This window comes from Papio anubis, chromosome 10 (genome assembly GCF_008728515.1).
Source record: "Papio anubis isolate 15944 chromosome 10, Panubis1.0, whole genome shotgun sequence".
Lineage (NCBI taxonomy): Eukaryota > Metazoa > Chordata > Mammalia > Primates > Cercopithecidae > Papio > Papio anubis.
The window spans coordinates 41,485,127-41,509,165 of NC_044985.1; the positions used below are offsets into that span (position 1 = coordinate 41,485,127).

A 24,039-nucleotide genomic window follows, 5' to 3' on the forward strand; every position below is an offset into this window, starting at 1 on the left:
GAAAAGAATGAGAGGAATTAAAGAATTTCAATAAACAAGTTTATTGTCCAAAAGCCTACTTACTTCAGATTATCCAATACCTATGGTAAGGAGCAACCGTATCAATTCATTTCTTAGGCATTCTCTCACCATCCCAAAGGGTCCACTTACAATTGAAAGCTTTTGACGAGGTGTTCTGTGTACTCATTAGTGATGGACTCCTTTGATAAGAGCTTAAACAAGTTCAGGTGCTCCAACATGAGTCATACAGAATAGAGACCACATCTCATAAGTTTAATAAGGAAACAACTGGTAACAAAAAGCAGATTTTCCAAGTTCCATCTTTTACTTCAAAAACACAACTCACACTGCATATTACCCACAAAGAAAGGAAAAAAAAGAATTACCGACGCACTCCAACAGTGTAATCTGGCGAGCCACTGTTCTTTGTACCAGAAAAGGAAGACCAGAGCCACTTCCTGATGTACACGAATGATCCAATAAATCCTGTGGTTTAAGACAAGGGGGAAAAGAAACAATTGACCAATATAGCTCCCACTTTGGAACATTAGCATGCATGACATTGTAACTCACATGAAGGGCAGCAATCCGGGACACATGGCCTGTTAGTGTGCATGTAAAGCTCCTCTGGAAGAAGGAAGAAGGACTGGTTTTATTTCTTTTTTTTTTTTTCTGAGACGGAGTTTCACTCTTGTTGCCCAGGCTAGAGTGCAAAGGTACGATCTCAGCTCACTGCAATCTCCGCCTCCCAGGTTCAAGTTATTCTCCTGCCTCAGCCTCCCGAGTAGCTGGGATTACAGGCATGTGCCACAACGCCCGGCTAATTTTGTATTTTTAGTAGAGACGGCATTACTCCATGTTGGTCAGGCTGGTCTTGAACTCCTGACCTCAGGTGATCTGCCTGCCTTGGCCTCCCAAAGTGCTGGGATTAAAGGCATGAGCCACCGCACCAGGCCAGGACTGGTTTTATTTCTTCGGAATACTACAAGCTAGCACTTCACCTAATATATGATAGGTTTTCCCAAAGGATAAGTAGTCCTTTCTTATATGCAGAGTTTCCAAATAAAATATATAAAGAAAGAAGCTGAGCAGACAAAGTTGAAGGTGTAAATCAGAAAGCCCAAGAAGCAGAGATGAGCACAAGAGAAGCAGTAGAGAGTATAGCAGGTGGAAGAGAAAGAGGGGGGGACGTCCCTTCAACTTCAAGAACTGGGTATAATTTACCATATTCTGCTATTCTCACTAAGTATCTGTCAAATGATTCACTTTAGTTGCCATACCAACTAAGGAACTCTAATTAGGAACAAACAAACTAGGAATAAGGAACAAACAACTCTAATGTGATTTGTAACGAAAAGACTCCAATGACCATGTGGATCATTAAATTGGTAAGCTCAGGCAGCAATGGGCTGCCTGGTTGGAGGTTTCCTTTTAGGTAGGTGAGGAGCAAAACTATATTAACACTTACTTGTCATTTCTTAATGTGAATCACTCACAAATCAGAGAAGAAAACAAATAAAGCTTTCATTGAAAACATAAAACCAGTGCCCCAAGTTAATGTCTACAAATGAAGGTGTTGGCAAAAAGATTCCCAGTTAGTTCATTGATAAAGTTTTCCTTCTTACTCTCAACATAAGCCAAGAAGCAGGTATCAGGCACAGGTTATTTGTAATAAACAATATTGTGCCGATGGGTGATAAAGGTAGGGTTGCAGTAATATTGAGTTAATATTTCCCAAAGCTCATCCTTTCCCAAACATTTTGGCTGGCCTACTAAAGCAATACATTGATTTGTATGAATTTCATCTTCTTTCACTTCCTCTGAGCACCACTGTGAAGTACTGTTGATCGGCAAAATTACCAAAAGCTGAACATCCAACGGAAGAAATTTAGAACCCTTAAAAACCACAAAAGGGATAATCAACAAGAAAATGAGTGTAGATGAAGCAGAGTTTCATATCTCCCTAGCCATTTTCTCTCTTGCGGTTCTTTTTTCTCCTTATTCATTCATTCTTTTTTGAGAAGAATAATTCTGAAAATTAAACTAATGTGTTATTTTTTTCATAATGTATGATCCTGCTTCTAAACCCTGTTCATAGACCTAAGGAAGGAAAAATAAATAATCAACCCAAGACTAACAAACATATATCTCAACTCTCAGATGCCAAGCCTTCTTTTTGTTCTTTTCTTTTCTTTAATTCAAGACAGAGTCTCACTATATTGCCCAGGCTGGTCTCGAACCCCTGGTCTCAAGTGATCCTCCCCCTTGGCCTCCCAAAGTGCTGGAACTACAGGCGTGAGTCACCATGCATGGCCAAGGCTCGTTTTTCAATGCAGATGTGCAGCTTAGTAAAGGTATGCTTTGTTGAAACATGCAAATGAGCATATTGCTTAAATAAGCAAGTATGTAGACCAATAATCACAACTTGTTTGCAATAGTGTTCTTTACTGTGTTATGATATCGTGATACACTGTCACATGACATGGTTGAGTTTAAAGGACTATTTTGGCATATGCTCCATTCCTCTCTCAAAATTCTAAAAGCTATTTAAACAGTAATTTATACCAGATATTCCTATTATTGCCCTTGGTAATTAGTTATGTTAGCAGCTCTGAGGAATGAAGTTCTAACTAACCTATTTTAGAATCTTGCTTTGCTAAAGCTTTGTCAGGATTCATCCTCACATCTTCTTGCTACTAACTCAATAAACTCATTTAATTTCCCTTAAAGCTTGAAATAGACTTCTAAGTATATAGCTAACAAAAAAAATTGTATTTCTCTACTTTTTGAAATGAAATGTCCTTATACTGCATTCTCTTTCCCCAGTTCCACTGTGCCACAGTTTAAACAGTAGGTAAATGGAAGCTACAGAAGGTTACTTCCCCCTTTTACATACCAAAAAGTGGCCCAATGATGGGGCAGGTGGTAGAATGGGATGTTTCCCAGCCCATATCAGGCACTACCAAATGTTTGTGACAACCTACCAAAGGTGGGTCCTGCAATTGTCCAGGTATAGCATCTGTGCTACCCAGATGGCCAATGGTGAGGGGAAGTCTTCTCCAGTATAAGGGGAGCTGCAGGGCAAGTGTAACTGCCGAACTGTCAGACACTTTGAAGCTTGTTGTCTAGCAGAACAAGACTTATTGCAAAATGATTTTAAATACGCATGGGCAATGGCATTAAGTAACACTGAATCACATTAGAAAGTTATTACTTTGATTGTCTTTCAATTCATCAGATTGTGACAAGGAGAGAGTCTCGAATTGGTATTGGCATGTCTCTTGCACTCTCTTAACACCCACAAATCTCAAATTTTTTCAAAGTAAGCATCAGACTCAGCATAATATCCATATAGAATGCTATTATTTTTTCTTTTGCACTTTATGATAACCTTCTATTTAGAGCAAGTGATACCCTTTCCCCACTTAAAGTTCAAAGCGTCTTTAAAATGAACGCTTGGTAAGCAATTTTAAAAGGTAAATAAAAGGAGACAGCCACTTTTTAATGTGATTTTATCATTTAAAAATATGCAAAAGAATAATTTTTTAATGTATAAATACAATGGTTTCTAACACTGTGCAGTCCAATGAGTAAGTCACTAGCCACACATTGCCATGAGCAAGGAAACTGTGGTTGGTGTGAATTGATATATGCTATAGGTGTAAAATACACACAAGATTTTGAAAACTTACTTCAAAAGCAGAAAGAATGTAAAATTTACATTAATAATTTTTTAATTACACATTGAAATGACAAAAATGGTATATATTTGGTTGAATATCTGTTAAAATTAATTCTACTTTTAAGAAACTTTTTGGGTTTTTTTCATTTGTTTTTAAGGTGGCTATTTGAAAATTTTAAATTACATAGGTGATGCACATGCTTCCATTGGACAACACCGGTTTAACCAAATGACTGCACTCCACAAGGGGGCACCACAGGAGCATACAAAATTTAAAAGCTGCTTTTTTTGGATGTCAAGTTTTTAAGCCTTAAATTATAGGGTGTTGAAATAATCTAGAAAGGAAATTAATTTTTAATATTAAGCAAAAGGTGCCTTTTTCAAAGAGCACTTTTATGGCTAAAAATAGAGTACCTGAAGACCACAAATTCCAACCCTCCAAAATTGTAGGCAACCATTCTTTTTTGCTTTACTCCTCAGAGAAAAGTAACTAACTACCAACACTACTAAAATAAATCCCATCCCTTATTTAAATGTCTGTCTAAAATGGCTGTTGTGATATGGGAAGACTACACAGGTGCCAGCATGTGCTTGTTTAGGACATAAGTAACCAACAGCATGTGTGTACACTGTTCAGTCACTCATTACTGGTTAGTGTTTCATGCTTGAAATAAGAACATGTCTCCAGACATCTTCCTTATGCTTGGGATTCCCTGTGGGGTCATGACTTACTGCTAAAGTGCTGTCTCCAACATTGGTGGTGATGAGCCCTTCAATGGTACCATACTCCACATCTCGGGGATTGAGGCGTTCTTGGTTGCGCCTTTTAAATTTTCGGAGAGCAACTCCCAGCAGGCAGGCTAAAAGACATACTGCGAACACTACAGAGAGAATAATGAGGCCGACCTCCAAGTGGAAATTCTGTGTTCCAGGGAAGGATTTTCCTGGAGTTGTGGGGGAAAAGGGGAATTGGTTGTAAGGATCACTGCTTACTTATTATTAACATAACCAATATCCTAACAAGTGGCTCCTGATTCTGACCACACAGTCTCACAACTCACGAAGTATTAAAACTAAAACACTTCCTAATACCTGGCCAATGGCCCAGACATTTTAACCATCATTCAATTAGACACAACTAGAACTTGAAAAAAATTCCACTGAGAATCAATTGTATTAATGCATGAATGTGAGAGTGCTTTTAAAATATAAAGTACTGTACAAATCTTTGACATTACTCTTATTAACTTGGATTCGGTATGTTTCACCATCAAGCCCTTACAGATACTGTACTATCCTTAAGAGAAAGGGCTACCTGAGCTAAAACCAAATTACCCATCTGTGGTCTCTGTCTTTCACATATCCTGGGTGTCTACTACTGATTTCTCATTCATTTTTTCACATCACAATTTCTGCCTAGGAACCCACTCATTCCTCTCATTGTTTACTCACTTATTCAGACATTCATCACTGATTCACTCCCTTGGTTCAGCCCTCTTCATTACATTATGTCATCAGGTCCTGTTCTTCCCTACACAGGCCTTACCCATTTCCATATTACTGGTCTCTTCAGCCATCCAATCACAAGCCTAACTTCCCTTACATATTTATTTAACTTTCCAAGACCAACTAATCAACAGCTTGACATACATCATACTCCATGGCATATGTCATTCATATGAGAAAGCGTAAAACTAACAAAATGCAACATGGAACTATAAATACTGTGGCCACCCTAATCAGATTAGAATGTCCTTAAACTAAAAAAAAAAAAAAATCTTCTATTAAAACTCAAGGTCTAGCAGAGTAATCTGCAGATGAGAAACTTCAAACTGTTGGTATAATTTTTGTATGAATTCAGACATTTGTTCATGTCTATTCACCCAATTAATAAAAATTTAACTCACAAAATATAACAGTAAATTTTATTCCATCAAGAACCTTTTAGTTTTAACCATGTAAACACTTGATCTCTTTTAAAACCCTCTTTGATTATTCAGTCCTATTTGCTTGTCAGTATTTAACCTTTTCCATATGCCTTCAAGTCATCACCATAACTTCAAAATTACTAGAACATGATCTTGCATCAGCTTTTTTGTTCTTCTGCCTCCTTCCTTGCTGGCTGACATTTCTAGTTTTGGATGCTCCTTGTTACCTCTCCTCCACTTTTTGGTTTCTTTCTTTTTTCTGAGTACAAAATTAAATAACTAAACCTATTAAAAATGTACTATATGGTAAGAGAATAAATTTGGCTTAGAATGAGTCTACATTAATGTTTGCAGAGACTTTAAGATTGCAACTTAGGGCTCATTTAATAGGGAAACAGTTTCAGAGGTGGACTGGTTTTCTTAGCATATGCAATCTGTACTGGTGGTAGAGAGAAGATTCCACATAAACTACAGGGTTTGTGTGAAATCTCATCCTGCTTCAAGTTTCAGTGATAGGGTCACTGGGCATCAGATACGGGAGAACAGATCAGTGAGCCTTCTTTTGTCTCCTTCCTCATAAAACAGTAAAGGCATTCCACTCAGTCATCAGTCCGTTCCATTTTCCTCCCTACACACTTGACATAGAGATGAGTATTTACTAACAGAATTGTTTCAGAAATTATGAATGACATTAGAGGTCAGTAACCTAAAAAGGTACTGGGAGCTGTTCACCTGAGTCACAGCAACCAAGAGAGAGCTAACTGGTCAGCCAAGCTGTCCCCAAGATGGACATCATCTTGCTTACATTCCCCCAAAAGGCCCATCCTTCTTTTAGATGCCAAAAGGCTGGTCCTTTCTCTTCTTCACCCAGGGCTACCTTCCTTTTAGCTCTTTGACTCTGATTCAAAACGTAGGTGGAATGCATCATAGCTACTAAGATCTTTAACCCACACAGACTCAGGACAACACTAACAAAACCCCTTGATCTAGAAATAGAAAAGTCTACGGGAACCTTTAGTGGGCAGCTGGGCCGTGATGTTCCTGTTACACCAGTCCCCTTGGCAGCACTCCACGGCTTGGCCAGGGGACGGCGGGGTCTTACAGGTCATCTTTCCCTGCTCATAAACCTGGAAGCAGCCTTTCTGGTAGACGTGGAAGCCATCGTTGATGCTCAGTGAGGAAAAGCACTGCTGGCCTTCACAGTGGTCCTCATTACCGCAGGAGAGACCTTCACACACACACATGTAGAGTTTGGGGTTGACCTTGGGCTTCTCATCTGCGAGGGAGAGAAAGGAAGGGAAAAAAAAAAAAGAATTACTGTATGAGTTTCGCCTTCATTGAGGGAATGACCATTCCAAACACTTCTATTGAACAGAAAGTCAAGTTAAGCATCACCATCAACCATGAGGTCCACATTCTGTGATCTTGTCACCTAACCAACCAACAAATAATAATTGCCTCTCAACATAGCGATTCATTTATATAAGCTGTGCACCCTCTTAGATCATATTAGGGCAAAGACCGGCTATCATCTGTCCACAGACCTCTGAAAATGAGCCTCTCCCCTGTGGTGTTCATATAACCTTCATCTCGATTGGCTCTCAGATCCCAGTTATTGCATCAAAATAAAATGTTTTACTGGAACATAATGTTTATCACTTCTATTCTATTCAAAAAAAAAAAAACCGCTCCTAAATACATGGCAGCTATTAATACCAATTCTTGCTAGCTCTGTACAAATCCCCATCAACTAGTAAAACAAGGAATGCTGACATTCTTGCAGCTACATGCAGAAATATACCACAAACTGAGTATCCCTTACTTAAAATGTTTGGGACCAGAAACGTTTCAAATTTAAAAATGTTCTGGATTGGGGAATAGTTGCATCTATCCCAGCTGAGCATCTCAAATCCAAAAATCCAAAATTCAAAATGCTTCAATGAGCATTCTATTGAGCATTGGGTCAATGCTCAAAAAGGTCTGGATTCTGGAGCAGTTCAAATGTCAGGTTTTGAGATTCGGGATGTTCAACCTGTAATATAATAAGAGTTTGCAAGGCTGCACAATCTATCATTACAATCCATGGTACCAATATTTCCAGCTAGATACCTAGACTAACTTTTTCAATAGTGGTTACACTAAAGTTTACATAGATTATAGTGGGAATTAATAGCTGCTTAAGAATTTTTGGCTGGCAGGAAAAAAAAAATGGTGCCAAATATGAAGAGTGAGGACACAAGGAGTCAAAGAGAACCAAATAATGTTTGAACAGTAAGCTGACAGGTGGGACCACTGGAAGAACACACACGTGGGAAGTTCAAGGTGCAATGGAAAGAGGCAGAAATGGATGATCAGGGAAGCGCACCTAATCACTCCACTTAACTGTCTCTTTCTGAGAATACTTATTTGCAGTTTCATTTTCACATTACTCTTTTCTCTTCCCTTGTCAGTATGATTAGTTTAGACTTGCTGGTCCCACAGTTTCTACTAGTGGGGAAGGAAAGAGAGGATAAAATGTAAACAGCCAAGTCCTAGAGGCCACTGATTAGTTAGCTGAGACCTCTTTTGCCAAAGCACTGCTCATATAAGGAAATTCCGTTTTCAGAGCTCCCTCCAAAGGTCTATGGCACATAGAGGCTGCCTTCTAATCCCTGAACCCTCAGTAGTGGGTCTGTGAGATAAATGCTTCTTTCTTAAAATAACAGGTCGGGTGGCTGTGCTTTCCAGAGGAGACCTTAAGGTAAGGTCTTTGAAAATGTCAAGTTCATTTACACAGATTTGTGTGGGTGTGTGTAGAGATGTGGGTTATCTCAAAAAGAGAAAAGCATTCTTAATCTTTCTTCTTCCCTCTTCAAAGAAGTGGAAAAATAGTTCACTGCCCACTGTAATGTGGGTGCCTCGTCCCACAGAGTAAGTGCATGCAGACACACAGACACAGCCTTCTATTTATAATTGACTTGCTAGTTCCTTTGAAAACCACAAGGGGCTCATCCAAGAGCAAAGACATGCCTGAAAGCACAAAATCCAAAATAGCCGCTGACAGTCTATGTATGTCACCAGTCTCACCCCTGAGAATCAAGAGCCATCAAACATTTTTAATGAGCAAAAGTTTTAATGAGCAAAGAGATAGTCTTTATGTTCCTTGCCTGGAGAAATCCGAAGGAAATACTAGCACCAATCTATTTCTATGGGGATGAGAAACATGTATATCTGTTGACATAATCCAGCAAAAAGTTTACACTTGCCAAAAGAGAGCTGAAAGATAATATTTCCAGGGAGTCTAGACATGCTTGCCACTCTTGAATGGCACAAAGCAGGCTGAGGGCTGCCAACTATGCTGCCCAACAGGTGATGATTCTTTGGAGGGAAGTGGATGGGTGGGGTGAGGGGGAGAGGTCATAGTGTCAGACTAATTTGCTTGTGATCTATGGCAGGCAATTGAAAAGACTATGCTAAAAACTGAAATAATGCAATTTATGTAAATTTGAAACGCAAACATATATTTTAAAATCCTGAGTATTTTTAGAAGATCACAGATACTCCGGGATATATACCTAACCCACTGAAGAGTATGTGCCTGTTGACACTGGTTTGGGGATAAGGGGTTAGCGCTGGGATGAAGGAGCAAAATAAAAATAAAGTAGGAGAGAGCTGTTCATGGACTGACAATGAATTGATGAGTATGATTTACTCAGCTCGCTGCACGTATAGGCTGCTAAGAATAACAATAAACCAGCAATGCTAGACTAGAGAGAGCCTGCTCATCACTGGTCCTGAGAAAATGGACAGTTCAGGGAACCAAAGGATTAAGGACACTAGTGCTTGTAATTTAAAAATGCCAAATTTTTAAAAAATAAAGTAACAACAACAATCATTTCTCTAATGTGCTCTCAAAACAAACTCTGTTTTTAAAGTTCCATCCCAAACTAAATTCTAAGTACACAGATGCAGAAGGGGCACTGCTTTTCCAGGGTCTCTAGTTTTTGATAGGCTGTGCAGGGAGCCTGACAGTCGTTTGTACTATAACCTAAAGAGTTTTGCCAGATGTGACAGCCTCAAGTGAATATCACCTTCAGTAAAATTCACTCACTATACCTAACTCCGTGGTATACCTAGGCTTTAATCCTGCAGGGTCACAAACTAAGTCAAAGGGATTCATCTGTTTATTAAGCACTCTCCTTAAATTCTTTATGTACTTCCTGTAGTTGCATGTAGACAACCAGGGATTAACTACCTGTAAGTTGGTGATTCTTTTCAGTAAGATGTCAAATACCAGGGTTTTTATAACCTACCCTCCACAATCGGGGGGAAAAGGCAAGGAAGGACAACTGTTAATGATATGTAATAATTAACTCAATCTCTGATATGAAAGAACCCTGAGCTGAGTCCAACAGTTAGCTAACGGGGAAGTACAAAACCTTCCCTAACTTCTCTTTCCTATTTTGTTCCTTATCCACCATTCAATCTTCTTACTTTGTGTATTCCCACATAACTAATTAGCAAAGTCCTTCATCGTGTATTTATTTTTTATATATATCCAAATATAAATGAAGACCCTAAATTCGTAAGAATGACAAAATGACCACACAGGTGAACACACATGCAGGCACACATTCACATTCGCTACATGTCACTTTGGCAATTTCATCTGACAGAGTTGAGTAGATGGAAGTATTTTCTGAACTAGAATTACTAAGTCAACAAAGAAGGTTAAAAGCAAGGTAGTAATAGCATTCTCGGATCTTGATATCCACAATTCTAAGGAAGACAGCAGGACTCAAAATGCCCATGACTCACTTTTTCAGTCTTGTCAAATTTAGGAATAAGCATAACATGTGTGGGCCTGTGATATTTTATTTGGTGTGGGAGTGGGGGTGGGGTTCGAGAATGATCACAAAACCCCTTTCAGAGCCACAGGTATGGGTGTGTAGACTCCTAATCTTTCAGACTGTGATATAAATACAGCACACATCAAGGAACACCAAGGAACAGATAATCACATTCTGTGACTGATTTTCAACAGTACTGACAGGAAGCACTGTATCTGATGTAAAGTATTTTACACTCGCCTGTGCGAATATCCAGGAAGTGCCCTGGCAGAAGGCAGAAAGTCTACTCCACCTAATTGACATTCATTTGAATAATTCAGTAATTTAAATGTCAAGCCAGAGGTATTCCCTCTCTGCAGAGCTCACCCACATTGTTTGTTCTAGAAGGCACCTCCCGGCATTACTCAGTGTTATGGCTGGCACTGCGTGCCCTTTGTATCACCAGAGCCAGAGTCGTGTGAAAACACTCGCAGCCTGGGCTGGCTGGGAACAGCAGGGAGTTCTGACCACAAACAGAGACTGCCTCGGTGCCACCAGGGAGAATGCGGGGCTGGCTCCACAAACCAGCGGTGCAGGCTGGGAATCCCAGGAGTTCACCATGGCCAGCTCTTTAAAAAGATTTGTCCTGCTCTGGATGATACTCAGTTCACCATCTGGGCATATCTCCTCCCAGTCTAATGCTGGACTGGCAGAGAAAGAGGCAGACCAAAGAGCATCGTGGACTTTTAAAAACTGTCACAGTCTGGTATAATCTTGTATTTCATGATAAAAGTATTCACATTTATGTTTAACTGGGACTTTAGCAATCACAACACTGTGGACTTACCTATTCACACCTGCCCAGTCACGCACTCTGCAATGCTTTAAGGCATTGAAACTGAGTATCACTCTAAATGGTGCACAAAAACCAACATTTCCCACAAATGTCTTTGACATAAAAGACAAATAAGAAAACGCTACAAGTAAACTGGCCCATGGCCATGATCTGTCCTAGAGGGCAGCAAAAGGAACAGGCTGAATTTTTTACAAGTTCACCTCAAAGTAGCACAAATCATAATGCAGAAATTAGACTGTAATTATAAAAGTCCAATAGCTTAGAATTTGTATAGCTAAAAAAGGAACTCAAGCATCCCTGGACTCCTTCCAACACTCTAAACAATTCATTCATTTGAAATGGCAAGCTTATATGAGGTTTATAGATTATAGGAGTCCTTCCATCGTCTCCTAATCCGGGAGCACAGTTTGGCACCTCTCCAGAATCTGAAAGCATTTGCGATCTCTGGCATTAAACAAAGGCTTTAAGAAGGATTTTGCAATGCTAGGTATCATTGCCAGCAAGCCTGCTCCTAAGACAGAAACACAAAGGTCTGTCTGGAATGCCTAGTGAAGGGCATTTGATCCTCTGACAAGAGGACAGGCTATACTCTCAGGGATAAAATACACCCAGTGCCTAAATAATCTCTCATTATAAAACACTCATTTAGGGAACTCAAATCATTTTTCTCCCCTTATCCGAGAGACTGACACTTAGTTAAGTTGTAAAGTCAAGAAGAAAATGTATTTCGGCAGTTATGAAGGCAAATAGAGGCATTCAAATAAGATTGCATATAAATTGAATATCAATAACAAAAACTTCCATGATTTTGAACTCCAGATGTATTCTTCCTCCAGTGTTCCCTGCCTCAGGAAATGGCATTCCCATTCATTCAGGTACATAAGGCTGACTCTCTCGGCTTCCATCACACTCAAAGTCATTAACCTGGCCTGCTCAAAAGTGGAGACTAGTCATTAACCTGGCCTACAAGTGCTGGCTGACCTGATCCCTGCATGCTCTTCAGCCTCCTCTTCAGTTATTGAATGTTCTTAAAAGGCCTTAGGGATCTCAGGTCCTTTTAAGCATGGAATTCCTTCTATGTTGAATGCTTATCTCCCTCCAGCCAACACCTCTCCACCCAGTTAGTGCCTATCTACTGTGCAGATTTCACCTTACATGTTACTTTCTCAGAGAAGCCTTTGTTCACATGTCATCTTTCCTATAGATTGTAAGCACCATGAGGGTGAGCTGCATCTATTAATACTTTGCTCACCGTTCATTACATACCCCACAACAGCCTCAGTGGCTGGCAGGAGTGCAGGCCTGATGAGTATTTGCTTCAGAATGAATTTTCCCTTCACAGAAAGGATTTAGAGGTGGGGACAGACCTGATGCTGGTTTTCAGAGCAGGCTGAGCCCATAAAGTCTTTAAATGTCAGCACAGATCTTAAGGCAAGGCTTAGTCACCAAGCCGGCATGCCTGAGCAAACCATTTCTTCCTAGAAGAGCTTGCCATACCATCACATCTGTTCACCTACTTGGGCTCACGAATATAGAAAATTAGTACTTTTTGTGGTGTGGTAGGTTTTTTGTTTGCCTGTCAGTTAAAAGAAACAGGTAAAATACAAGTGTTCCTAAAAATAATTGAGGAACTATTTAATACATTAATAGAACAGCTGGGCTCTGTGGGTGGTCCTTCTCTGGATGGTTGATTTGAGGACTCTGGGCTACGGTGATTAGAATCATCAAAACACAACACATGCCTGCAACTCGTCAGCTTGGAGGGGTCAGTGCAGGACTTGGCTGCCTAGTACAGAAAAAGCTGCCCCTGCTCCTTGCTGTCATTTTTCCCTGGTCTTCGCTGCCATATTTTTTCCCTATCAGTGAAATAATGGCACCTTCAGTAGGGAGTGGGGAAGAGTGAATTACATCATTTTCCCCTTCTTGCTCTGCTGAAGGTGATAAGGATTCCTAAGTCATCCTGCATTTGAACTGCTGAAGCTGAGAAAAAAAAAAAAAAAAAAAAAAGTGCCATCTGTTTATTTTGTGTCTGGGCTGACTCCTTGTCTCTGAAATAATCCCTGTAAATTAAGCCTATTGCAGCAGCCACACCTTCTATTTAGAAGCCAAAAAACTCAGCCTGTGTTCAAGTGACTAACAAATGAAAGAACACTGTGGGGTAATGACCTAAGACAATATTGGTCTGTCTTTTCCATGCTTTTTATGATCCTCTGAATGTTGCAAAGACTTGGCTTTAACAAATACAGCATGTCTGTAAAACAACTCCTTAATATGGGAGAAAATAATGACCCCTTTCTTCATTTTGTCTTCAAACTTCTTGAATCTCTGCTTCAGAGAAACAAAGGCTTACAAGGCCTACTGGGAATTGCCTACTGAGGAACACTTTAAAACCAAAAAATACTGTCTCCTCAGCATATGTACTAATGGCCATGTCTAAGTGGAACTCCAGTGATAGGGAGAGTAACAGAGAATAGAATAACCTGGAGGAAGAGGGAAGAAAATCCCAGTGAACTGTAAACATTTCAGAAGTCATTCCTTGTTTAGTCTTAGGAGAGAGCCAGGAATGTGGTTCCATCTATTGAATGTCTCAGGCTGGAAGATCTGTTCAAGCCACAGGAAGAAGTGTTGACTCTGAGGACTCACTTTTCTTTTTTTTTTTTTTTTTTGAGATGGAGTCTCGCTCTGTGGCCCAGGCTGGAGTGCAGTGGCCAGATCTCAGCTCACTGCAAGCTCTGCCTCCCGGGTTCACGCCATTCTCCTGCCTCAGCCTCCCGAGTAGCTGGGACTACAGGCGCCCGCCACCTCGCCCGGCTAGTTTTTTTGTATTTTTTAGTAGAGACGGGGTTTCACCGTGTTAGCCAGGATGGTCTCGATCTCCTGACCTCGTGATCCGCCCGTCTCGGCCTCCCAAAGTGCTGGGATTACAGGCACACTTTTCATTGCTTCCCCCACCTCCTCGGGCTAACCAGAGAGTATATGGCATTTCAGTGAGGATTTCCCACCTGGGCTCTACACTGAGAATTTTGGTTTTACAGGAAACATTTAACGATGGGCTCTAGGTGAGACAGAGCAGTGGAGAAAGAACCAACAGGTAGCTTTTGTGCTTAGCTCTCCACTTCGATTTCTCTCTCCTTGCATCCTACTCTACCTCTGTCTCTGGGATTCAGGGACTGGACCTCCTCCAAGGTTGCCAATCTTGGCTCTGGTTGCCATCAGCAAGCCTCTACCACACTCCTACAGCCTTTCTGGAAGCTTTCAAACCACAGAGACAAACCCTTCAAAAGTTATACAGGGCTCCAATTTGTTTAACAAGTCTTGAAATGCAACCTTTAGGCACTGTGGCACCCACAGCTAAAGGTGAAAATGTCCTGAATTAGTTAAACTCCCCTTCCTAGCTCCACAACCTATCCTACCCCAAAGAAAAGCACAGAGGGAACAAAGTAACTTCCAGACTACAGTAGTCCCCGCTTATCCTCCCTTATCCACCGTTGCACTTTCCAGTATTTCAGTTACCTACCATCAACCACAGTCCAAAAATACTTAGCAAAAAATTCCAGAAATGAACATTTCCTAAGTTTTCAGTTGTGTGCTCTTTGAGTAGCATGATGGAATCTCATGTTGTCCAGCTCCATCCTGCCCAGGACATGGATCATCCCTTTGTCCAGCGTACCGACATGGTAGATGCTACCCTGCTGCTAGTCACTGAGCAGCTGTCTCGGTTACCAGATCCACTGCCATGGTATTGCAGGTTGCGTTCAAGGAACCCTTCCTTTACTTAATAACTGCCCCAAAGCAGAAGAGTGGTGATGCTGGACTATTGTTATAATTGTTCTATTTTACTTTAAGTTATTATTGTTAATCTCTTCCTGTGCCTAATTCATAAATTAAACTTTATCCTAGATGTAGGAAAAGATATAGTATATATAAGGTTCAATACCATCTGTGGTTTCAGGCATCCACTGGGAGTCTTGGAACGTATTCCCCATGGATAAATAGGGGGCTACTGTATTTACCTCTCATCCTAGATGAAGTCAAAGCGATTTTAAAATAAAAGTCAAAATGGTAAAAACTTGGGGCAGAGTCCAAGCCTCTGATAATGCTACTTCCTTGTCCTCCAATTTCCCCATTATTTCCCAAGGCCCTACCAAGTCCAGAACTCCATGAAAGGTTAATGAAGAAAGGAATCCCATGCCTTCAATCCCAGGAAGACATGCCTGTGCCTCTGTATACCAGCCGTTATAACTCGATCTTTGCTTTACATGTCTTCTTTCCCCATCAGTCTAATTAATATGGTCCAAAACAATTCATTAATTCTCAGGTTTAACATATTGAACAAAATTGGCTTATCAGTCATAGAATAAAGATCTTACAGTCACGATGAGACCGTTACATTTGAGTCATTTTGAGTTTGTTCTTTTGTACCCCTGGGCCCACAGAAAGGCTCCAGGTGCCTACACTGCAGGTAGAAACAGAAAGCATCCCATCTGAGTGCTGTGAACCAGAACTGGCTTTTCAAGCACACAATCCCTCCCCCTCAATCTGTGCCATGGCAAATCATTCCCAGCTTCCACAATAATCTTGGACTTTGGCAGAAGAAAGCCAGCTAAGTCTGAGATGTGTCACGAGGCCACTGGCCGGGGAGCAAGAATATCTAAACACAAATCCAGGCGAGAGCAACAAGCAAGAGTTTCCGCAGATTCCCTCTGGCTCCTGTAGCTGCAGATCACTGACAGCCTAAAGATAACCCAAGTATCTACAAAGGGTCACTTTTAAATAGTAGCTTTAATGCCACCAGTCATTTCAGAAGCATTTCCTTCCAGAGCCTGCTTCCATCCACACTGGCCACCAAGTCTGTCCAACAATGGCAAGCTCACTGAAGAGATTAAAGTCCAGAAGGAAATGGAAGAAATCCCAAAAGGGAACAGACAGCTCCTGACATGCTGGGATTCTATTCTGTGATTCTACTTGTGCCAACATTTGGACTACTGAGAAATAATAATGTAGCAAAGAGACACCTTGTAGAATTGACTAACAATCACTGGGGATTAAAGAGCAGGTCTAAAATGAAACAAAATAGTTAACTCCAAAACCTTCTAAAGCTGAGGCTGTATAAACCATGGATGGCTACCCCCAGGAGACTTTTAGGATAGCCTTTCCCTCCAAGAGAAAACTTACTTAGTTTACTGAACTGCTGTAAGGAGAACAATATGAAGTCTTCAGGCACAAACTATATATACATAGCCAGTGTGGACACCCACTAACCACAGAAGCAACAAATGGAACTTCTCAGAGGCCTGCTGCTTTTTTTCTTCCTTTCAAGTAGGGCCAAAGTTCCCAAGATCTTCCTAAGAACCATTAAAATCTGCTCAGCACCTCACCTGTCTACTGAGTAAGTCCACATTGTCCTAAATGGCAGTCAGCCAGGGGCTGGTGTACAAGGGACAGGTGCTCAGTGGGCTATTTTCAGTTGCTATCAGCTCAGTCGGGAGCTGCACATGCTCAGTAGGCACGCAAGTTTTGGTTCTGTTTCAAACTCTGGGCAGCCAAGAGACATACACCTTCACAGCTGCCAGGGCAACCAGCTGCCCAGTGCTCCTCCCAAGACGGGAGCAATGAAAACAGTGTAACCTGGCCAGCCAACATGCCAGTGAGCAAGTTGTACCTCTCATTTCACTGCCTGGGTTATTCTGAGCTGGGCTTATTGACACACCATGGCAACACAGGAACAAAGGGCCAGCTAGAGGGATTTAAATGTCCTGCAAAAGTTGCTAGGAAAGTCAGCAGCTCTGGGTTCTGCTTTCATAATAAAACTAGCAATAGCATTATTATTAGATGATTGTTGTTTTGTCACTGTTGTTGTTATCACTTGTGAGACACCTGTAACAGTTCTACTTCTGCACTAAGGCTTTGTTTTTGTTTTGTTTGCCACCATTTAGTTGCTACAGTTGGGATGCCTTTGAAAATGGAGTATGTGTGCCTGCCTGTCCCTAAACTGCAGGAGGATTAGTTTTTCCCATCCCTTTACTTCTCATCTTGCCACACTCTATGATCCACTTTCACCACACACCACTCTTTCAAAACACACAAACTGCACCTACTTAATCTCTCCACAGTTCTCCATTGCCTTCGGGATAGAAGACAAACACCTTAGCATAAGGCTCTGCCACGCTTGCAGGTCTCAACCCTCAACCCTAATTCCGTCTCATGACTTGGTGACCCCCCCATGGTCTCACGTCTCTGGTATTCACCCTTTCCCTGCCTGCAACATCCTTCTTAGTCCCTCCTCTGCTGGTCTAATGGCTATTTATCCTTCAAAACTCAGCTTCCATGCATCACCAGCCCCAAACCCAGCTCCATGTGGGATGCAGGCCTTTCCTGCCCATACCCCTCATGCTATGCTGTGACCTTTGCTGTACCCAACTGGACTGTGACTTCTTGAACCAGGAATCACTTCTTGCTTATGTTTACATCACCAGTGCCTACCAGTGTTGTCAACTGGTACTCCTGTTAATTTAAATTGACTAAAAGAATATAAGTTTGTCTTATAACTGATTCACTTTTCCCAAACTCATAAATTATTTGAAAGAGTACATGTGATCAGCCCAGATCAGTCCCTCTGTCTCTTATAATATTATCTTTTCTCTATTACCATAATTATTATTGTGGCCAACATTATTCATTTGTCAAATATTTATTGAGCACCAACTGCATACCAGGTAGTGTCTTAGACACGAGGGATAAAACAATGAATACCTCCACATTCTGACCTCTCACACTCTAGGGCTCACTATGTGCTGGGCACCTGGCATGTAGTCTCATGACTCCTCACAACAAGGTGGGTACCATTATTGTTTCCATAGTACCAGGTAGCAACAAGCACAGAGAGGTGAAGGAGAATATATGCAAAGGCATAGTAAAACAGAAGATGACTAACAATGGTGTTTTGGCCTTGTCTCTTTCCTGAGAAAGGCTTGATTTCTATGCATGGCCAAAGCCTTCCTTTCAGAACACATTCTTTGACTCTGACCATCCATACTATGTCAAACATGATCCTAATCCTTTGCAAAACTGAAATTGTGAAGCATATGAACTGGGACGTGAAGTTAAGGATAAAAAGAAGTCATTACTGTAACTCTACATGGCATGCTGCAGTATTATACATATATCAGAGGAGTCAAATTCTAAACTGGACTATTGGTAATTTTTTTTCTATCCATTCTTTGTAACTTTTCTGAATGAATCTCTGTTTTGCTGTTGTTTTTCAATTGAAACTATTTTGGTGCGGGTACCATAATTCAGAAGACAAAACAAATGCAGCAAGAAATAAAACAAAGGAGCCATCCCCACCCCAATCCCCCAAATCGCCAATTTAAAAAATACTGGCAGCCAGGCATGGTGGCTCATGCCTGTAATCCCAGCACTCTGGGAGGCCAAGGTGGGCAGATCACGAGGTCAGGAGATTGAGACTATCCTGGTTAACATGGTGAAACTCCATCTCTACTCAAAATACAAAAATTGGCCAGGCGTGGTGGCGGGTCCCTGTGGTCCCTCGGGAGGCTGAGGCAGGAAAATGGCCTGAACCCGGGAGGCGGAGCTTGCAGTGAGCTGAGATCACGCCACTGCACTCCAGCCTGGGTGATAGCGAGACTCCGCCTCAAAAAAATATATATATATATATGTGTGTGTGTGTGTGTGTGTGTGTGTGTATATATACAATGTTGTGTGTGTGTATGTATGTGTGTGTGTGTATATATATATATACCAGCAGGTTTTTTAAGGTGAATGTCACCACCATGTGCCCAAGAGGAATTTCTCATTCTTCCTTTTATTGTTTCTCTTCTTCCCACATCTCTCCTCCTCACATCCCATATACATATTCTCAGCAAAGTCCAAGTTCTGTTCTAGCCCATAACAAAGAATTAGATGTAGCATTAACCATGGCTCTAGGAAACACCCTGCTTGCCGGGCTCAGATTCAGCTGATGAGAATCAGGCCGCAGGTGCTCCAGTGTTATGATCCAGGCTGAGAAGGTGCAAATGTAAACTTCCCTCTTCCTGCCAAATCACTGACTTAGAGAGAAAGGATGGTCAGGCTACATGGAGTTGTGAAAAAATAAAAGGTTCTAGACCAGCTGTGTTGAGGAATACACCAGATGACCTATAGTCAGGTGTGAGAGCTGTCACATGAGGGCAGTAGGAACTCCTGCGCAGTGAACCCTTGAAGCAGACTGGTGTTGTCTTTTTTAATTTCAGTATGGGGTAGGACCCACTATTGGGTAGCAAAATCAAGTTAGTAGTTTAAAACAAGGTTTCTTTCTGTCTTTTTAAGTGAAATAAAACTGAATAAAAATTTAAAAGACAAGGAATAGGTGCACATTAAACATAGTAAGAGTAATTACTGTTTCATGAAATTTTCATTTCAGATGTGTGTGGGCACTATCCATGCAGTGGGCCTTACTCCAAAATGCTTCTTGCTGTGAGTCACAGTCAAAAGTTTGAAAGCCACCTCGCCTGTGTCTTACACTATCTTGGAATGACATGAGTTCTGAGTCACTATGGCTATTAGGAAAAAACATTATGTATGGAATCTTGACTGAGGTCATCCCGGGCTGCAGAGGCAAGTTCCGCAGGACAGTTTGCAGTGTTTTAAGAGTTATAAATTAATTTTTAAGTGTGTTTTATTTTCCTTGGTGTTTTCCTTTTCAAGAGTGAAAGCGGCCTATACGACATGCCTACAATCCTTCTGCTTTACCAGTTTTTCCACAAAGAGGAGATGGCATTAATCCTCTCACTCTGGAGACCTGTCTTTATAAAAGGGGACTCTTAGAAGTGACTGCACTGCACACTGATGACCACAAGGAAATCATTTCATGAGCTTGGGTGTGGAATTTGTTTTCTCCTCTGTTCAATATTTGACTTTCTTTGAATGAATGTTTAGCATCCTCCTACACCCTACTGCTATCCATACCCCTCTTCTACTGTCCACTAAAAAAAAAAAAAAAAAAAAAAGAATATGGCACTAGTTTAACTACTCATGGCTGAAACAAACACTTCCCAGGAACGAAAGGCTGAAAGGATGCGTTGTCACAGCTCGCCTTGCATCAACTAGTATAGGATCATTTTGTAAAATAAGAAAACTTGATAATAAAGAAGCAGTGTCTTAAAAGTATGATGCTTCATCAGATATTTACATTCTAGTCCCAGTAGTAGCAAATGGCTTAGTATATGTCATCTCTCTCCCTAAAAACATCTTCCATTTGATGATATGCCAAAGAAAAAGATTTTATTCTGAACAAGAGAGAAATTATAGTAACAAGAAGAGAAACAAATGTAATACTAAGACATTTCTCTTACATTCATTCACCCCTTCAAGAACTTCCTGAATCCCGAATAATGAGAAAATCAAAGAAAGGCTTACTCTATTCTTCCCCCCCGCAGTAGCAAAGAGGGGCACCTTTGTAACCCTAACAAAAAGTCCATTGAATTTATCTCCTTCCTTCCCTCATTGGGTAGTGGGGCTGGAAAGTCTGAGTAGTGATGGCTTTGGAAATACTAAAATCAAGTTAACTCAGAAAATAATTTAGTACCTAGCAGTCTTCTCTAGAACAGGCCGAAATCTCTTGCGAAAAAATTCTGCATAAGTCTGGCCTTCGTTGCTATAATAAAATCTAACTGTGGTTTACAAATTTAATAAAATGTGGGTCGTCTCAGCTTTGAAATATTTCCAAAGGAGCAATATTCCCTTTAAAGTAATTGTGTCATAGTCTTCACCTGCAAATGCATACAGGGACAAAAGAAAAGCCAAACATGGAGGTTCTGCCTTCACCCTGGTGGTATAATAGTAGTATTAGAGCATGATTAGTCTTATTAATGGGAAGGAAAGGGAAGGATATACAGGTAATTAGGACTCAAGTGCTCTTCTCTATGAGAGCAAATAAAACTCTTCCTGCAGCTAGAGTTGTATATATAATGAATATGAAAAATGATTACTGGTAGGAGAGACAAGAAAAGTAAGAAACACAACCCCAGGTGAAGGGGCCTCATCATTTGCTATTACAAACTCTCTTCTCACGCTCTCAAACAGACTGGATTGAGCTGGATTCTAACATGCACCAAACATAATATGAATGTGGATGTAGCTAATTTAGGGCACAAAAAAAATGCAAAATTTTGAAGAAGATTGATAATGACTGGAGCTCTTGAACACCATTCCTCAAAGTATATGATGCCTTTTGTTGGCTGTGTAACCTTAAGCAAGAGCTTTAACCAATCCAAAAGCACATCCAAAAAAATGTATCTTATGAGGGCACTTGTGAGGATTATAGGAAATTATGCATGAAAGCTAGCCCAACATCTGGTGCGTATTAAGCACTCATTAAATATTACCTATAATCATCAAACAGGTCGTTATATTGGAAAGCATTTTCCAAATATAAGTGGTGAAAAAATATTTTATTGCCCACAGCATTTAGGATTCCATTGAACTTGAGAAATACTCTGAAGTACACTCAAACTCTACCAAAAAAAAAAAAAAAAAAAATCACTGTTTGGAACTAATATTTGAAATATTACCACTATTTCTAATCGATATTTATGAGACATTTGAGAGACAAAGGGGTAAAAGGTTTTTTATTTTCATAAACTAAGAAGAGTACACTACCCAACAAAATGTATTAGAACAAAATCTCTATGACTCTTATTTATGTCCCAAGAATGTAATCTAGCTTCATTAAAGCATAATTAATAAAATGCCTTAGCTGTTCTATAAACATCAAATATGGGTCTGTTTCCTTTTAAGCTTAGTAGTCTAAAGCTCACTCAGCAGTAGACAAGCTACAGAGATATTACATATTTTTGTTATCGGCCCCATTATTTACCTCTTTTGGTTAAGCATTTGTACTTAATATTTGCTTTTTAACTAATGTTGAGGATACTAGAGTATATTATAAATAGGGTTTCTCTTTGGTTTTTAAAATTTTCCTATTAAATATATAAAAACAAAATGCCTTCCATAGAACACACACACACACACACACACACACACACAAACGCACAATAGGGAGCTGAGTCACAGAAGAAAGATGGCACTAAGGCAACGGCTATTATGATTAGAGTATGCTAGGCTATAGCACTCACTGGATATTCTATTTAAAAAAAAAAATCCATTGCAATTAAAGGATGATATGCTCTTTTCCATACTTGTAAACATCCTAGTGGTGGTGATAGATTAAATAGCAAAACCTTAAGTGTCAATCTATTTCCATTTCCACTTCAGCCTAAACTAACTTTTACATGTTTTACATGTCTTCATTGTGGCATTAAGAGGTTATCTGCTGGATTCTTGGACAGCTTAAGAGCTGAAAGCAGGGGAAAAAAACAACCAATGGCATGGTTATTAGCATTGCTCCATAACTGTCCTTTTTCCGCCCCACTCTTTTCCCCATTCTCTCTCCACCTCTCCTTCTCTCCTCACACTACATTTCCACTTCTCTGTCTCTTCCTCTCTCTTTTTTTATACCTTGCCCACATCGCAGGTCTACCCATGATATCATCTGAACTGCCTCATACCACAGAGGCAGGGTGCGGTGGCTCACGCCTGTAATCCCACCACACTGGGAGATAGAGGAAGGCGGATTGCTTGAGCCCAGGAGTTGGGAGACCAGCCTGGGCAACACAGTGAGACCCCAGCTCTACAAAAAATACAAAAACTAGCTAGGCATGGTGCCCTGGGAGGCTGAGGCAAGAGGACTGCTTAAGCCCAGGAGGTTGAGACCACAGTAAGCCAGAATCGTGCCACTGCACTCCAGCCCTGGTGACAGAGTGAGGCTCTGCCTCAAAAAAATAAAAATAAAATAAAATAAAAATAAAAGGCAAAATATCATACAGAATTGATGGCCAGCCAAGATGGCTTAAGCCTATAATCTCAGCACTTTGGGAGGCCAAGGTGGGTGGATCACTTGAGCTCAGGAGTTGGAGACCAGCCTGGGCAACACAGCAAAACTCCGTCTCTACCAAAAATACAAAACAATTAGCTAGTTGTGGTGCACAAGCCTGTGGTTGCAGTTACCCAGGAGGCTGATGTGGGAGGATCACTTGAGCCTGGGAGAAGGTTGCAGTGAGCTGAGATCATGCCACTGCACCCCAACCTGGGTGAAAGAGACCCTGTTTCAAACCACGACAACAACAACAAAATAGCAACAACAAAAATATCATACAGAATTGATACGGTAACTAAGGAAGAGAGTGAAATTTGGAGGGACTTAATTCTCAACATTCCTTAGATTTTTAAGTAATAATCGTATTATTTACCAATTTAAAAGAGGTAAAAATATCCTAGAAACTTGACTGTTAGAAATGTCTCCAGCAATTGTCAAGTATCCCCTGGGGGATAAAATTACCCCCAATTGAAAACCACTGTTAGCTCATCAAATCCTCCCAGCTTTAGTATAAGCCCATTTCCTCATATTAATTCCTTCAACATTGCCACTCAGGATCCTTTTCCCATACCTTCTTGGCACTAACTGACACAACTGCCATACTATGGGAATATCTTTAACACCACTGCTCAGAGTGGAATATAAACTAGGTATCTAAAATGGTCTATAACCGCACTGGCCAACAGAAACAAAATGTGAGCCACCTAATGTAATTCTAAGTTTTATCACAGCAGTAGGAAAAAACAGGTCAAATTTTTATTGTGTTCAAACTCCAGCTTGTATCTTACATTTACAGCATATTTCCACTCATATTAGCCACATTTCGAATG

General features: G+C 40.6%; 1 protein-coding gene across 8 annotated transcripts in view; it reads right to left on the bottom strand.

Moving 5' to 3' along the window:
* Positions 1 to 24,039, bottom strand: part of ACVR1 (activin A receptor type 1) — a 141,009-nt gene that overhangs the window by 39,059 nt on the left and 77,911 nt on the right. For all 8 annotated transcript variants that reach the window (XM_021923637.2, XM_009182268.3, XM_021923636.2 and 5 more), the window contains 3 exons: positions 6,623 to 6,886; positions 4,415 to 4,626; positions 387 to 486 (listed from right to left, as the gene is read on the bottom strand). In XM_021923637.2, the coding sequence (XP_021779329.1) occupies positions 387 to 486; positions 4,415 to 4,626; positions 6,623 to 6,886 (576 nt within the window). The remainder of the gene's footprint in view (positions 1 to 386; positions 487 to 4,414; positions 4,627 to 6,622; positions 6,887 to 24,039) is intronic.